The sequence below is a fragment of the Miniopterus natalensis genome, chromosome X, assembly GCF_054644295.1.
Source record: "Miniopterus natalensis isolate mMinNat1 chromosome X, mMinNat1.hap1, whole genome shotgun sequence".
In the NCBI taxonomy this organism is placed as follows: domain Eukaryota; kingdom Metazoa; phylum Chordata; class Mammalia; order Chiroptera; family Miniopteridae; genus Miniopterus; species Miniopterus natalensis.
In genome coordinates this window covers 4,533,917-4,552,513 of record NC_142103.1, presented here as the reverse complement: position 1 = coordinate 4,552,513, position 18,597 = coordinate 4,533,917, and the positions used below count along the sequence as shown (strand labels likewise).

General features: G+C 37.4%; 1 protein-coding gene across 2 annotated transcripts in view; it reads left to right on the top strand.

The window, feature by feature from the left end:
- The first annotated feature begins 890 nt into the window (after positions 1–890).
- F9 (coagulation factor IX) overlaps positions 891–18,597 on the top strand; it is a 32,348-nt gene continuing 14,641 nt past the window's right edge. Inside the window, exons 1-5 of one of the 2 annotated variants that reach the window (XM_016207227.2) lie at positions 891–978; positions 6,460–6,623; positions 6,807–6,831; positions 10,493–10,606; positions 18,237–18,365. In XM_016207227.2, coding sequence (XP_016062713.1) covers positions 891–978; positions 6,460–6,623; positions 6,807–6,831; positions 10,493–10,606; positions 18,237–18,365 — 520 coding nt within the window. The remainder of the gene's footprint in view (positions 979–6,459; positions 6,624–6,806; positions 6,832–10,492; positions 10,607–18,236; positions 18,366–18,597) is intronic. The other variant, XM_016207228.2, reaches the window with a different exon arrangement.

Below are 18,597 nucleotides of genomic sequence, written 5' to 3'. Positions count from 1 at the left end.
TGGTAAAATGGAGACATTTTCAAATAAACGAAAGCTGGGAAATTTCATACGAAGGCCTAGACTATCAAAATTATTAAAGAAAATTCTTCAGAGTGATGAAAAATTATAACAGACTGAACTTGGATCTACACAAAGAAATGAAGAATATCATAACAGCAAATATGTGGCTAAATATAAAATACTCATTTTTAAATTTCTTTGTAAAATTACAGATTACTTAAATCAGAAGAAATAATAATGTTAAATAGGAATAAAACATGTATAAATAAAATGTATCACAACAACAGCACAAAGAACAGTAGGTAAATGTTGGTATAATGTTATGGGTCTTTTATATTATATGTGAAGTGGCATAATATATTAACCACTATACAATATTCATTTATTTTATATATATAAGTATGTTTGCATACACATACATTCACATACATACATGTGTTCTGAGACAGGGTCCACATGATTCACTATATGGGTACACGGCACAACGAAGTTTATAAACTCCTCATTGTGAGAAGGAACATAACAGATCCACCAGGTGACACAAGGTATGTAAGCATTAGGGGTGTTTTAAGGAGGGTGACCAAATGCCTTTGTACTGATGAATTTTGCTGCACAGCAACTGTAGCCATTATACCTCCCCTTATTTTAATGATGTGTCACTTCCTGCTTCAGCCTCAAATCAGGCACAGGGGCAAAAGTCCATGGGATGAGAGGTGAAATTTAACGGTGGCTCCTGCTTATTCTCTTCACTTAACCCAAGAAGCCATCGCAAATAGCCCAAAGATGCACTAAGGGAAATGGACATTGTTTCCCAGAAGTAAATACAGTTCAGCTTGTACTTTGGAACAATTGGTCAACCTTGCTACTTGCACAATCTACTAGCAAAGGTTATGCAGTGCCTGAACATGATCATGGCAGAATCACCAGGCCTCCTCACCATCTGTCTTTTAGGATATCTACTCAGTGCTGAATGTACAGGTTTGTTTCCTTTTAAAAGATATATTGAGTATGCTTGTCTTTTGGATATAGAAATGTCTGGTGCTGTCTTCTTCACTAAATAATGAATACAGGATTTGACAGCAACGTTTAAGATTCTAGTAGTCAGCATGTGTGTCGGCAAGTACTGCTTCTCTGGTATCTGCGTCTCCTTAATTTTTAAAACTAGATTTACAATTCTTATGGTACATTTTTTTTGTTTGGTTGGTTGGGGTTTTTTTATTTTTATTTTTTATTTTGTTTTCTTAAATTTTATTCTATTTTTTAAATTTTTATTCAAAATACTACAGATGTCCCTTTTTCTCCCCATTATGGTACATTTTTTAATGGACACTGTTGGATTTATGCTTTGACAATGCAATTTCTCTTAGAAAATAGTCATCTTCTTGGTTAAAAAATTAAAAGGGGGAAAATGCTTTAACAAGAAAATAGCAAATTATGGAGAAAAAATTAACTGTCATTTGGTTACTTTTACTAACCACTTTGAAATCAAAATGGGAATCATTAAAGCTAAAAACAATGGTTTTATCTGCATAAAAAGTTTGATTTTAAGATATATGATGTATTTGGCCCTGGTGTGCCCAGTGGTTAGAGCATCAGCCAGTGCACAGAAAGGGTCATGGGTTCAATTCCCAATCAAGAGCATGTGCCTGGGTTTCAGGTTTGATCCCCTGCCCCAGTCAGTCTTTCTCTCTCTCTCTCTCTCTCCTCCTCCCTCCCTCCCTCCCACACTCTCTGAAAATCACTGAAAAAAATATCCTCAGGTGAAGATTAACAAAACAAAACAATGATATATGATGTATTTCAAAAATTTATAACTATAATGCCTTTAATTTAAAAAAAAAAAAGAAATTATATACCTTCAATTTTAAGTTTTAGTTGAAACAGACAAACTTTTTATTTGTAAGTTGTTACTTATCACTAACATTTTTCATGGATCAGGAAGAAATTATTTTATCTCTGATTTTAAACATCTCAGAGTTAATACATGGGGAAACTCAATACTCGAGCTCTTAAGAGAGGAAAGCGAGTCTAAGAACTGACATAAAGAGTAGAAATTGGTTAATGCTATGTGGGTCACTTGGTTTTTTCACAGCCTTAGTGACTTTATGCACTGTCCCCAAAGGAAAGCACACAGGAAAGAAATTACCTCATTTAGACAAATAGCATGTTCTCACAGGAAGCATTAATCACACTTACTTGTCAACCTACTATAATCAAATCTAGTAGCTGACAGTGCCAGGATCAGGGGTGCCAACCCTAAGCATCCCCAGAAAGCAGACTGGCCCCATGGTTCCCACTCCAGACATGATGTCAGACTGAAATGCAGAAATGATGATTCAAGAATGCAAAGGTTAAATCAAACTAGCAAAGTGGGTAGAGTCCAGGAATAAAGACATTTAGCTGGAAAACTCGTAAAGCAGGACATAAAACTAAGTCTTTACAAATATCTCCTCAGTGTGAGATCAGCAGGACAAAGGATCCAAGCCCTTCCTTCAGGATAAGTGCTGAGATGATGGAGGTTCTAAGAGGGCTGCTGACCACTTGAAGACCTCAGATGTTGGAAAAAAGGACAGCTATGAAGAAAAAAGAGGAATTGACATTTCAGAGCTTGGGAAATAATGTCTAAAAGAGATAAACCCGAAAAAAAGGTTAGATATATGATCCTCAAACAATACTGAGGAGAAAGGCAGTGTGATTCTGGAGTCATTGGAGTCAAAGATAATAGGCCCTTGACGAGAGAGCCAGGGGAATTTTCCTAAGGTGGACAGTATTGATGCAGCACTCTGCTGCTGTTAAATTGTCATTGGCTTCTAAAAGCAGTTTCGATGAATGATTTACTGAGCTGTTGCAATTTTATGGCTGCTGCCCTTAGATTTTATTGCACCAATTTGGATGTTGAAATCAAAACTGTTCTGTGAAACTAATTCAGTTTTGTAAAGTGCATGGACCAAAACTGTCTTTCATTCAGAATGAGTGAATGAAATGAATGAATGAAATGCAACTTCAATTCATATACTTACAAAACTGAATGACTATAATGGTGCCAGGTGATGGCAAGGTACTAGGGATGTGGGGATAAACCAGACTTGCCTCTTTGGCCTAAAGCACCATGAGGTCAAGAGAGAGATTTCAATATAATGTGCTAAAATGTATACCAGGTGCTAAGGGAGCATGGAAATACATTAACTAGTGAAATACCTGACAGAGAGACAATAAAAATGATCTGGGTCTTTAAACATGAGTAGATTAACTCTTCTTAAATGTCTGATCTAGGGCATTCTATGCAGAGAGGATCACTCATGTGCAAAGATCGAGGTCCACAAAGAATGTGAGGACTTTCAATAACTCAGTTTGTTTTGAATGTTGAATATGACAATACTCAGGATAGTTAGTCAGGGCCAGGTCATCAGATAATGAAAGACCTAAATTAAGAAGTTTGGACAATAGAAACCAATGTGGAATCACTGGAAGTACAAATACCACTGATGGCTGATTTTGGATGCTCAGGCTGGCAATATTCTAATCAACTGTATGAGGAAGGGGAAGCAAGACTAGGAGAGACCAGTCTTGAGGCTACTGCAATCATCCAGGGAAGGTAGGAAAGCCTGAACCTAGACATTAGCAGTATAGACAGAGGAGGGATAGGAATTCAAGTAACATTAAGGAAGTAGAAATGATATGGCGTAACTATCTGGGTATAGGAAAACAGGTTTAGAGAAAGTGTACAGAGTATGTCTTGAGCATTTTATGTGATTACTAGACACAGTCTAGTGCCTAAGAGCATGGACTGTGCATGTGACTGCCAAAGTCGAAATCTTGGCTCTGAACTTTGGTGTGTTGCTTGGGGCAAATTAGTTAACCTCTGTGAACCTATTTTTCTCCATCATGAAAATGAGATGACAGTAACTCTCTCTTGGGACTGCTGTGAAGATGAAATGAAATAATGGATGCAAAGCACTGAGCACAGTGCCCAGCACATCAGAAGCATTAAATAAACATCAGCTCTCTTTCGTTGCATTGCAATGTACAGTTAGGGAGCTGGAAAGATGATCTGGAATTCAGAAGATGTATATGACTAGGGATGAATATCTGGAACACACTGTCAAATAATAGTAGCTACAGCCATGCTTATGAGGATTCAAGGAGTGAGCATGGATATTGTGGCACCTAGTATAGTGCCTGGCAGTAGTGACTGTTCAGCAAATTGTGTTGAAGAGTCAGAGCTGGATTAGGCTGAGGAAAGCAAGGCAAGTTGGGCATAAGTGTACTTGCACACACTGAAAGACAGTGCCTCCTTCAATTTTGTGCACTAAATGCCTTGTTTACCTCACCCCAGTCCTGGCCTTGACAAGGATGGATGGAGGGAAGAGGGAAAAGGCTTAAGCTGGAGCCTGGTAGAACTCTGAAGATTTAAGGGGCAGGCAGAAGAAGGGGAATTAACTGATTCAAGTGGTGGATGAATAACAAGAGTTAGAGCAAAGAGGAGAACCAGAATAGAGTGATTTCATGGAAAGAGTGTCCTGAAAAAGGAGAGATCAACAACTAGAAATGTTTCAGAGAAGTCAGGAAATACATAAACTCAAAATTATCCTTTAGGAGGTCATGGATGATCCTGACAAGTCATTTCATTATATGGATGACAGTAAAGAAGGGAAAGGGCTACAGAAAAGAGTATTAAAGAGCCAAAGGGAGCTAAGGAAATTTTGAGACTGTAAGTTTCACAGGTTGATTTATTTAAGATCATCTGCATGAGCAGAAATGAACCTGAACAGCCAGCTCACTGAGTGCCATCAATTTGAGATCCAGTTCTATTTTCCAGGAAGGAAGGGAGTGAGGTAATAGGGGAGAAGAGAAATAATTGACATATACCAGCCTACACATATTATCTCACTGATCCTGTCAACAACACTGTGAGGCACATATTCTTATTATACTACTGGTATACCCATTTTACATTGAACCAAGTTAAGCTTCAAAGATTATGTGACTTGCCTAAAATCTCACAGCCAGCAGGTTATAGATTCAAATCCAGCTGTGTCTGGTCTGACTTCAAAACTCTGTTTTCCACTATATCATGCTGTAAATGGATGCAGACATAGATGCTATTGTAGATGTGCCCAGAATCAAGCAAATGAATTGCCCAGCAGGGAGGAGGACCTGGTGGAGGTTGGGAGGCATCAGTATGCAATGGCATCCACCTACAGCTTGGGAATTGTCTCCCACGGTTCTCAGTTGCCTCAGAAGGGAAGGAAGGCAGCAGACAGCTGCACTGATCTAGTGCTTTGGATTGGACAGTATGGCAGCACTGAAGAAGGGGTGAAGGAAATTGAGAAAGTTGGCACATGAAGAGAAGAAATCTAAGCTAAATTTAGGGGAAAAATGAAGCCCAAGAATATGTGCTGAACAAGAGAAAAGCAAGGTTGTCAAGGGACTAGAAGGGTCCATAAAGTGAAGAGCTGCAATGAAAATAGGGGAATATAGTTTAGTTTGTTTCTTTTCTTATCCTTTTTTTTTTTTTTTTTTTTTGAGTTAATGAGAAAGCAGTCCTATTATGCCCTGGAAAGTTCATCTTATAAGCACCTGGTCCTGTTGAGATGATATCAGATGGTCTCTTGAAGAAAGAAACTACTCCAGGCAACTTCTTGAGTCCCTGTTATTAATTATAGATATAGATATAAATAATATATCTGTATCTATTTGTATATCTGTGTGTGTGTGTGTATATATATATATATATATATATATATATATAGAGAGAGAGAGAGAGAGAGAGAGAGAGAGAGAGAGAATTAGGCTAGAGACCTCAATCCTCTAGAGCTCAGGAGTATCCCTAAAGGTTAGGCAGTCATAGCTAAAATAAACCACATCCTGAATCCCAGTGAAAGATTTACATCACTGGAATTCCTACAACACATGCCAACTGAAGGTTTTGTGAGTCTAAAGATTAAAAAAAAATTAATGCAGTGGTTTTTCTTTTTAAGTTAGTGAGAGAACCTGGGGTTGCATTTCCATCAGGACTACAAATAGGCTTTTGTTCTTCCAAGAGAAATTTGTTGCAAAGCCATTTGGGCAACTGCATCCTGAAAACACACCCCAGCAAGGGTGATGGATCACCTTGCACTCATCTGCAATTAGCTATTTTCAAATAATGACAAAGTGTGAAGTTAACTGCTTATTTAAAAACTTTCTTTTTCATCCAAAGTAAATTCAAATATGATTGAAAATCTGACCTTTTACTACAGGAGCTCTTTTGACTAAAAGTAAAATTGAATTTTAATTCCTAAATCTCCATGTGTATACAGTGCCATGAGAACATCATACACATTGGCTCCAAGTCCCAGAGATAAATTGGCTTTGGGATTACTTGGATTAAAAACAAAACCTCCCTTAAGAGATTTATTTAATTTTCATGATGTTTCCTTTTTCTTAAAGCTAAAGAATAGTTCTTTTAAATTTCAGTTTTTCTTGATCATGAAAATGCCACCAAAATTCTGAATCGGCCAAGGAGATATAATTCAGGTAAATTGGAAGAGTTTGTTCAAGGAAATCTTGAGAGAGAATGTATAGAAGAAAAGTGCAGTTTTGAAGAAGCACGAGAAGTTTTTGAAAACACTGAAAAAACTGTAAGTATTTCCACATAACATCCTTCAGATGCAAAGAATAATAAATGTAAAAAAAGAGAAACTTCTCTTTGTAATTTTAAAATATCTATACATATATGTGTATTATAAATGCTATAAAAGAGAAGGAATTAAATCCAAGACATTTTAAATGCCACCATTAACTTCTCCTCTTTTTCTTTGTAGACTGAATTTTGGAAGCAATATGTTGGTAAGCAATTCATTTATTCCTCTAACTTGTATATGAAACATTTGAGAATTATGTATTTTTTCTTCTGTGTAAATACATATTAAACTCTGTCAAAAGGGCTCAGATAAGTAAGTTCCATTCTTTTATCCAAGACTGAATGGTGATATACTACAGGTTTATGCCAGCATGGGAGATATCAGTTGGCAGATAAGCTTACTCCTCCCTAGGGCTTCAAAAAGAACATTGGTTCACCTCAGGAAGCCGGAAGGAAGAAACAGAGATGATTGAATATGGGGACTGAATTAGAGTTTGCAAATCCCAGTAGAGAATCAGAGAATGCTGATTGACTTGTTTATTGCTTAAAAGACCTTCTCCTTATGATGGCCTATACAGCCCTTCACAATTGCCCTGCCCTTCCCTTCCCACTGCCCCCCATCTCATCTCTTACTGCTCTCACCTCACACACTGGACTCCAGCCATCCTGGTCTCTGTGATGCTTCTTGCACACTCTAGGAATATTCCCACTTTAGAGTCTTTGATCTAGCTCTTCCTTTAGTGTGGAATGCTCTTCTGCTAGATTTCTCTAGGCTTGCTACCTTACCTTCTTTGGGTCTTTGCCCAAATGTCATTATCTCAATGAAGCCTACCTTGATCATCTATTAATAGTTCAACCTCCCCCCCCCATAACTCCTTCACTCTAGACACCATATCCTACTCTATTATTTTTCATAGCACTTTTCACCATCTGAGGTATCATATAATGTTCTTACTTATACTATTTATTATTTTCCCACCTCACTAGATGGCAAACTTCACATTGGTAGGGGCATCAATTGTTTTGTTTATTGATGTTTTCCTAGTACCTCAAACAGTATCTGGTAAAGAAGCACTGAGTAAATATTTGTTAAATGAATTTACCAAAATAAGGAAAAATCAAAACTTTAATGACAACTAAGTTTTAAAGTTAATTTAAAATCCAGCAGCAGGGTTTTGCAGCAGTATAAATTTTACAGGTTGACTTACCTGGGCAGGAAATTCACTGAGTTCCACCAATTTGAGATCCAGTTCTAATTTCCAGTTTCTATTCTGGAGACACTGTTGCATTTGTTCATACTCTTCTAACTCATAATTCCTCCACTTTTGTTTTTAAACCATGGGGGAAGAAGAGGTTCCCTCCATTACATTTGTTTTATCTGCCTTTCTTTGTTCTTGGTAATGAACACTACCATGGCAATTCTCTACTGGGGTATTCCCCCCAAGTTAATCCAAACAAGTCTTCTCATTCTCTATTTACTATTGTACTATATTTAAATTTTCAAATCTTGAGATATATTTTAAAGCACACCAATTCCTAAATTTTGCCCCCAAAATATTCTTGGCTGTATTTAAACTCCCATGATCCTTTCATTGCCCACCCCCTGACCTGGCCACCCACACCCTAGCAGGGGTAGGTCAATGCCTCTTAAGATACATATTTTGAAGTTGGGCTCCTGCATTCTAGGTGACAGGTAGTGGTTACTGTATCTCACATAAAGATATGTGGGAAACATTAAGGACATGATTCTGTCACTATTGCTTTATCTACTGAAAAATAAAACACAAACAAGAAAAATATAATAACCCCAGGCCTCTTTTCACTTGCAACTGAGATTCCTATTTACCCCAAAATAGCCTATGCTATATCTCACTGTGTGGGCTGCCACATACATCAGGGACACAGGCCCCTCACTCCTGCCCCATTCTGGGCCATCAACTCACCACATAAAGCGTTCAACCACATTAACCAGCATCTGTCAAGTGCTTTACAGAGTGTCTGTCACACTTAATCCTCATACCAACCTTGTGAACCAAGTATCATTAACCTCATTTTGCAGAAGAGGAAACTGAGGTTTAGGGAGATTAAAAAACATGCCAAAGTTTACCCAGCTGGGGAGTCATGAAGCCCAACCTCTTGGCATCAATATTACCCCTCCCAGCCTTCAAATTTAAATGCAGCTATTCATTAAACAATAATGTAGTAGCCTTAAAAAGGAACCTCTCACTTGGCAAGGTCTGGTCCCTTGTCTTTGACCCCTACTGTCTGTGGCTTTTCCTAAGCCCAAAGTACACACAGACAAGCACCCAAAAGAGGACTAAATGCAGGATATAATGACACTCATTTTAAAGATATGTCTCAGCAAATGAGTTGTCGCGTAGCTGGCCGCGAGCCCAGACCCTTTCAGTGAAACATCCTAAATAATTCAGGTCCATTGGTCTAAACTATAAAGTGCAAATGTAGCTCATTTCTTAGACCAGTTCTGAACATCAATAATAACAAACCAGAGATAACATATTTTGTTTTTATAAAATTGGAACAAACTGAAGTATTTGTGCAAAAGCACACTGGATCAAGGGACAAAGAGGACACTGTCAAATTTACAGCAAGCAGACTTTCCAGAGAGGGACTATTTCTAAGAAGCTATATTAGTTCTTAGTCAATGGGACCTGGATACATGCCACTGACAGAGAACATGACAGACATGCTACTGCTCTTCCTAGAGCAGGTAAGGATCTCCAAGCTAGATGACAAGGAGTTTTGCTCTAAAGTTTGACTGGTAATTAGAAATTATTTGTCCCCTTTTTTCTCATTCTTTCATTCTTATGTGATCTTCATCCACTGTTTTGTTTCTCATATATTGTCTTGCTGATCTAGCTCCCATATTTTTTTCTTCAGGCTATTTATATTAGCTCAAAGTATATACCAGTCTACATTCTGGTCCTATTCATCCCTTTCTCCTGAAACATCCTTAGAAGTATGGATGGAGGCAGAGCTCTAAGAAAAGACTAAAAGGTTCCCTTCTCATCCTGACCCTTCCTTCCCCCTTGCCTATTTCTTCCTCCTGTTTTTTTACCACTAGTGTCTTCAAAGGCTTTTAAGAACTCTATAAATGTAGAAACTTTAGGAAAGGTAAAAAGGAAACATAACATATCCAATCTATACATAAGAAGGGACATTTTCAGAATCTTTTCTCTTTAATTCTTTTTACTCAAAATTGTTTCTCACTTTGCCTAAACCATTTCGGACCTAACACATAGACAACATATCTTTAAGCAGTAACAGATGCTTCTGGTATTTTTTTCTATTGTTTCAAACCAGAACTACATATTATACTTAAAAGTTAAATGATGACACAAGGAAAAAGATGCATTTGCTCCATGCCTAGGCCACCAGTTCCTTGAGCAGAAGTACCATATGTGAACTGGCTCAGCATGCACTGCAAGACCTGTGATAGAGCAGGTCTTGTACAACATATAGATAATAATTGTTAAAGTGAAGTGACTTGACTTGGAATTAACTCTGTCATCATTCTATAGGAAAGGGCTGAACATTCTTCTCACCATATGCTGATACAGTACATTTTTATACTCAAAGGTCATTCTCCCTCTTCCTTTTCCAGTTACATGAACTATGTACATGCCTTCCTCTAGGTAACTTTCTAGGACAGTGTTAGCCTAAGAACCTTTGTCTGGGTTGTGTTTAGAAATTCAGGAAGGCAGGGGCATCCAATAAGCACCTGGCTTCCAGGTCAACAGTTCTGCTCTGACTCTAAACTCAGGCTCCCCTCCCCATGAGTCTGCGCAGGGAGGACCAGGCATTCTAAACAATTTATCTGCTAATTCAATGTCTTAACCTATCTCAAAGATGGAGATCAGTGTGAGTCCAATCCATGTTTAAATGGCGGCATATGCAAGGATGACATTAATTCCTACGAATGTTGGTGTCAAGTTGGATTTGAAGGGAAAAACTGTGAATTAGGTAAGTAACTAATTTTTGATTACTCATGGTTCAAAATTTCCCTTTAAAGCCAGACAAAACTGGGAAATACAATATTCATGTGTCATAATTTTCCCTTAAAAATATTTTTTTATTGTAGTAATTTACACAACATGAAATCTATACTTTTAACAAATTTTGAAAGGTAAAACACAATATTGTTAACCGTAATCACTATGTTGTACAGAAAATCTCCAGAACTTATTCATCTTGCATAACAGGAACTATCCCCATTGAACAGCAACTCCCCATTTTCCCTTCCCCATTCTCTGCTTCTATGTTTTTTACTATTTTAACCATCTCATATAATCATACAGTATTTGTTGTTCTGTGACTGGCTTAATTCATTAGCATAATGTCCTTCAGGTTTATCCATGTTTTTGCATATGACAGGATCCCCTTTTTAAAGGCTGAATAATATTCCATTGTATAAAACATACTTTCAAAGCTTATAAACATTCATTTTATCTGTAGTCATAGATTCCAGAATGGGTTCAAGAAACTATTTTAAGAGCAATAATAATATTTGGTAGATAATAAGTAATGATGTTCCACTTACTTATTAATCCTCAGTACAACCATATGCAGTCAGTACCATTATTATTATACCCATTCCATGAAGATGAGAAAACTACAGCTCAAAATCACAGAGGCAAGTAAATGGTGAAGCCAGGACTTGAACTTCAGTGTGTCTGAACAAAATCCATGCTTTTAAACAGTGTCCAAAAAATGCAAAGAAAATCGAACCCATCAACTGAACTCATGACTAAATTGCTATCAACATAGGCAGTGGAAGTCAAGCAACTACAGAATTGAAGTATGGCAAAGTCAGTAATAGCCACTTCTCCACACATACCAAGCACTTTACATGTTAAATTTGTTGACAAAAATCTGAGCTCATACATTGATTACAATGAGAGAGTTACAAAATAAATTTAGGTTCAGTGTGCATTTTTTCCTCTCAGAACCTAGAATAATTTTTTTCTGAGATTTTGGCAATTGGAGACGTAAACACTGAAAGTCCTTTAACTATTTGTTTATTACCTCTGGATGCAAGATTGCTGGTACTGTGATTGTGAAAAGCACACAGTGCTAATGACAGATTCTCTTTCTACTCTGAAACTCCAGAAGAATAGAGATGCAATCCTAGAGAGAGAATTTAACACCACAAGCTATATGACTAAGGGCAAAGAGTAGAAAATTAGCAGGACTCTATTAAGGTGTTATAGCAATCCACCTAACACATAGATGAAAAAGGCATAAAACAAAATAAAACACAGCAGCTGCACCTTCTCTATTGAGAAAGGGGGAAAAGTCACCTGTAATGTTCAGAATTCCTTTCAGTATTAAAAAGAAATCCATTAATCATCTTCCTTTGAGGTTTAAAAGATAAAAAAAGAATAGTAGATAAGAAAAGGAAAAGGTGGCAGGGACAAAACATTTTAAAAGACAGAAAAGAGTGAATGCAAGTGGATGAGCTGGTACACCTGGCCTGGATTCCCATTCCCTCAGATTTCCTAGTGAGGGGACAAACCAAGGCCTGGGTTACCATTCCTCTGATTGTGTTAGTTGGTTCAAGATCTCCGAAGTGCTACTTTCATTTGAAAGGTTATATTTCAAATTCAGATTTACCTAGATAAACTTGATCCAGCTATTATGGAAATCTACAGAAATCTTTGGAGTAGTTACTCATATGCAGCTTAAATCATGTAACTATTGGAGCTCAAGGAATGAATAATTCAATTAGTCTCAGTGAAGAATGAAAAATACATTGTAGTAAAGTATAATTGAAAGCAGCATTGCGCAGCCAGGCGTGGCTCAGCAGTTGAGCATCGACCTGGGATCCAGGCGATCAGGGTTCGATTCCCAGTCAGGGTACATGCCTGGGTTGTGGGCTCGATCAATGCCTCTCTCATTGTTGATGTTTCTATCTCTCTCTCTCCCTCTCCTTTCCTCTCTCTGAAATCAATAAAGATATATTTTTTTAAAAAGAAAGAAAAGAAAATAGTATTTAGCATGAAATATCCCTAAGTGTCTTTAGTGTAAAAATAAAGACACTGTAAAGGAAGATAATAGCCCTGAGTAATGTAAATATGAGTGCATAAATTCCCTAAAAGGTTTTGCTCTATGTGTGAGGCTACAGACCACATAAAAATAGTGCTAAGTCTACAACCGAACCCATTTCTCGGGTTCCCCACATTTTGGTTTGCTTGAACTGCCTCCGCCACTAAATCTGGCCTCTGGATTATATTGATCTCTCCCAGCTCATCTTATCAAGGTTTAGAAAAAATCCTTCCAGCTCAGTTAGTTCAGAAACAAAGTGGGAATTCTCTCAAAAAGCTCTTTATCTCAGACACTAGAGGACAGCAAAAGCGAAAATATACAAACTCCCAATTAAGCTGTTGCTTCAAACTGAAGTAAAGACTAATCTCAAAAGCTCCTAGATAGCACAGTTTATGGAGTACCTGGGCCCCAAGTCTCTTGACTCATCCTAGCTTCGAAAGGAAAGGAAGATTTCCATTGTTCAGGTCTTTCTGATTTTCTTTTCCCTTGTATATGAGGCTTCTCTTCAGGGGAGAGAGGTACAAATATTCAGGACACACTTTCTAGTTAGAAGAATAACAATTAATTGGCTATTGTGTACCTTTGGCTAGAATAAAGATCATAGTAAGTCCCTAGCTACACATCACATTTGAGTCCTTTTCAGATAGATCAAGGTCTGTAAGAACTTGGTCATTCCCTCTCTTCTAAGAATACAAGAGGCATTTCCCTACAGTAAGGTAGGATGGATGAACAGAATAGATTCAATGACATGGAAGCATAGGGGAGACTGACAAATGTCAGAGGGATGGAGGAGGGTAGGTGGGTAGAGGGGGAGAGATTAACCAAAGAATTTATATGCACATATGCACAGCCCAAGGACATGGACAATGGTGGGGAGAGGGACTGGGGAGGGGGATGGGATCAGGTGGAGTGGGTCATTGGGGAGAAAAAAGGGACATCTGTAATACTTTAAACAAAAATTAAATTTAAAAAATTAAAAAAAAAAATAAATTCAAAAAAGAAAAGATAGGATGGAAAGAAAAAAATCACAAACACATAAAACACTTCGTTTTTCATTTTGCTAACACATCACAGACACTACTGTCTGATTTGCTATGAATTTCTGTGGAGTGAAGAAAAGAAAATACCTTTAGTCTAGCTGAACAATAGCATGTTCTGTGCTGAATTTGTTAAACCGAACATCTTTTGTCCAAGCTTTGGTTTTCACATCAGTGAATATATCCAGGTAGAAGGCAGAAGAAAATAAAACAGAAAAGTAGCTTTTGTGGTAGACATAAGGGGAATGAGAAAGAGGAGTTTGTAGCAACATGGAGGGAGAAGAACACATGTTTTAGGCACTGAGACCAGCCTCAGAACCAGGGAGACCCCATATCCAACACAGTGTCTGACATCTAAGTGCTCAATAAATGATGGATGAATGAGTCCCGTAGTGACTGCTCCTTAGATCCTGGACTATGGACCTTTCATTGGATATACTTGTGCCATTAAACTATTCCCAGAATTTTGAGTCTTTTATCTGAGGGTAAAAGACAGCTGATTGGAAAGCAATATTTCCCACAAACCAAGCTAGAGAGCAACAACAACATACAGGGCCACGAAGAGCAAAGGCAAATGGGAAAAATCATGGAGAGGTTAGTGACTTAATCAAGGGTACAGAATCAGAACTGGGAAAGCCACACTGAATTTACTCATTCCTGTTATGCATGCTCTGCACCAAACCAGGCTGAACCTACCACCTACCTCTATTAACTTATCACAATCTCATATTGACTGAACACATTCTACAGGTGGTATTTGATTTGGCTGAACACTTTAGTACTGTTTGTAGCAACAAAAATGATAGCTAGTCCCATGCAGTCACCATGAGTGAGGAGAAAGGTCTTTAAAAAATAAATAAAAATGACCAAATGACATCTTTTTGGATCATGCACTTAATGGATTATTGGGAGCAAAGGTTAAAGCTCAGGCTGTTTTCTCTGTCTACCGGCAACGGTTGGTGACTGGCCTCCCTTTATTTCCTGAAGTGTCAGTAAAGAACATGAGCTAATTGTTATCTTAGCCTATGCTAGCCTATGTAAAATATAATTCAAAAATTTAGATCTGCCACTCAAAACTCTATAATATACTCCAAAACCACATAGTCACTCTGTTAGCCTAGATCCTCCTAGAAAAAAAGAGCCTGTGACACAAGCTTATTTATTAGGGCTGCAATCCTAGGGAGCAAGAGTAAGGGACAGGGGAGTGAGGCAGTGAGGAAAGGAGAAACAATAATAAACTGAGTCTTCTTCCACAACTGATTGCTTGATCTCCTGGGACTGTTTTCCAAGAAGCCTTATGAACCGGCCTCAGGATAGTCCATCTACAAGGGGGGAAGAGGTGAAAAAAATTGTCCATAAACATCTGTCTTCCATTGGTCAAAAGTTCAGCATATGGGTTGAATACATCTCCAGGTTGTATGTGCTGGGACACCTGGGAAGGTCATGTGGCATCCTGTGCCTCAGGATCAACAGGGAAGTACCAAAGTAGGAGATGAGAGACATGCAGTGCAGATATGAGCCAATGCCATTCAACATGAGGCCAGTGGAAGTCTATGTAGAACTGATCACCAAAGTCCTGGGAGAAGACACAGGGGAAGCTGAGAGGAACTAAGGTAGTGCATAGGCGGGGTCTAATATAGTCACTCATTTTCAACCTTTTCATGTTCTAACTGCACTGACAAGTGAGCATTTCTACTGAAAGTTGTAATGTTGTTGAGCATATAGGTAAGGCAGAAAGTGTCTTCTATTCATTGTGTTCCTGTGCTACTCTAGAGACAGAAATAGGCCCAAGAGCAGAGCCTGTTTCTCTTAACTCAGCCATCTCAGCTAGCAAGCCATGAACCATACTACTTCCTGTTACTGAGATGACACAGGAGAAACAAAGGGAAAGCACAATAATTAGAAAATATGAAATAAGATGGTAGAAATAAGCCAAATATATCAGGAACCACAATTAATTTGAAATGGTGTTAATGACAATTTTCAGCCTGGAGTTAAAAATCAAATTGTATGTTGTTGACAAAAAAGATACCTAAAATAAAATTACACCAGTAGGCTAAAATAAAGGGATGTAATACCATTTTTCAGGTAAATCCTAACAAAAGGAAATGGGCAAAGCAATCTTAATGTCAGATAAAACAGAATCCAAGATAAAAAGCATTATGAGACAAAGAAAGATATTTTATATTAATAAGGGATATTGTGTAGGAAAGTAAAAAAAAAAAAAAATGTGAGCCACTAGAATGCTTATCATTATCAACACATAATGTCTTTGACATTTAGCTACCTAAAAGGACCCTATTTCATTCTCTTGTGTTGGTACATACCCACCTCAGCTAGCTACAAGTTTCCTTTGATAAATTGGGTTATATTAAAACTATGAACTTCTATTCAGCAAAATATACTATGTAAGGTGAAAAGGCAAGTCACAAAGTAGGAGATGACATCTGCATCATATATATACAATAACTGGAACTCTCATACACTGCTGGTGGAAATTTAAATGTGTACAATTAGAAACCAAAAAAATTCTGGAAGAAAACATAGGCACTAAAATCTCAGACATTTCTTGCAGCAATATTTTTGCCAATATGTCTCCTAGGGCAAGGGAAACTCAGGAAAATATAAACACATGGGACTACAATGAAGCTCAAAAGCTTCTGCACAGCAAAAGAAACCATCTACAAAATGAAAAGGGAACCCACTGTATGGGAGAACATGTTCGCTAATAATATATTGATAAGGGGTTAATTTCCAAAATATAAAAAGAACCTATACAACTCAACACCAGGAAGACAAGCAATCCCATTAAAAAAAGGACAAAGGACCTGAATAGACACTTCTCCAAAGAGGACATACAGATGCCAAGAGACACATGAGAAAATGCTCAGCATCACTAATCATCAGAGATGCAAATTAAAACCACACTTGTCAGAATGGCTCCGTCAACAAATCAACAAACGACATGTGCTGCGAGGGTGTGGAGAAAGGGGAACCTAGTGCACTGCTGGTGGGAATGCATCCTGGTGCAGCCACTGTGAAAAGCAGTATGGAGGGTCCTCAAAAAATTAAAAATTTAGCTGCCTTTTGACCCAATGATCCCACTTCTGAGAATATATCCTAAGAATCCTGAAACACCAATCAGGAAGAATACATGCACCCCTATGTTCATTGCAGCGTTATTTACAATAGCCAAGATCTAGAAACAGCCCAAGTGCCCATCAGTAGAATAGTGGATAAAAAAGCTGTGGGACATTTACATCATGGAATACTATGAAGCTATAAATAAGAAGGATCCCTTGCCCTTTGTTACAGCATGGATGGATCTGGAGAGTACTATGCTAAGTGAAATAAGCTGGTCAGAGAAAGAAAAATATCATAGGATCTCACTAATATGTGGAATTTAATAAATAAAATAAACTGACAAACAAAATGGAACCAGAAGCACTGATACATGGAATAGGCTGGAGGGTGCCAGAAGGAAGGGATGGGGGTAACTAGATAAAGAGTTGAAGGGGTTAGCTAAAAAACATATGCATATCCCATGGACACAGACAATAGTATGGTGAAGGCCAAGGGCAGAGGAGGCAGGGGAAGTGGAGGTGGGCAAAGGGGGTAGGGAATGGGGGAAGTCTGCAATAATGTCAACATTAAAATTTTTTAATAAAAAATTGTGTAAATTATTTTAGAAAACTACTTAGCAATATCTACTAAACCTGAACATATGATCCAATAATTGCACTCATAAATACACATCTAGAAAATATGCATGAATATGTTACCAAAAGATATATACAAGAATGTTCATAACTGCTTTATACAAAAACAAGAGCCCCAAACTGGAAACTCAACTCAAATATCCATCAACAGTAAAATGGATGAATAAAAGTAGTAATATTTATACAGTGGGAAACTACACACCATGTAAATGAAGTACTGCTATACAAAACAACAGGGATGAATCTCACAGTCAAAATGTTAAATGAAAGACACAGAAGAGTGCATATTGTGAGCTTCTACTTATATAAAGTTCATGAACAGGCAAAATTCATTGATTTTTAGAAGTTAGGGTAATGGTAATTTTGGAAAAGAGGAAGAGTATAATGATTTGAAAGGAGGCATTAGGAGAGTTTCTAGGATGTTGATAATGTCCTGTGTATTGATCTGCTTAGTGTTTAAATAGGTGCATCCACTTTGTGAAAAATTCACACTAAAGTTCTGTGTACTTTTCTGAATATGTATTATATTTAATAAACATTTAAATTGTAGTCCATGATTTAGTGAAAGTAGAATATCCAAACCTTCAGTTTTATGTCAAATCAAATATATTGCTGCCACTGTTATATATTAAGAATTTTATTTTATCTTTCTTCTCTTAGCTCAAGGCTCCTGGCTTTTCTCCATGAATGTCCCCAGCTTATATATGACCTACACATGAGTCAGTAGTTTCATGTACTTTTTAGAAATGGATGTTAAAGGATGCTATTACTGTTGATTTTGCTTTCTTTCAGATGCAACATGCAGCATTAAGAATGGCAGGTGCAAGCAGTTTTGTAAAAAGGGCAGAGATAACAAGGTGCTTTGTTCCTGTACTACAGGATATCGACTTGCAGAAGACCAAAAGTCCTGTGAACCAGCAGGTCAAAATCTAAATAAGTTTTTTTTTTTAAGCTTAGCATATACATTCTCCAAATCTATATTTGAACCATTAGCATTTTAACTAGCCTACATAATTATAATCCCTACTTGTTTTTACTGCTTTTTGAAATCATAGAAAACAGTAGTCACAAGAATTGGAAAACTTAATTTTTCACATTGCATCATCATTTTAAATAGAAATTCTGTAAATGTCTTTAGTCTGAATTCTTTTCC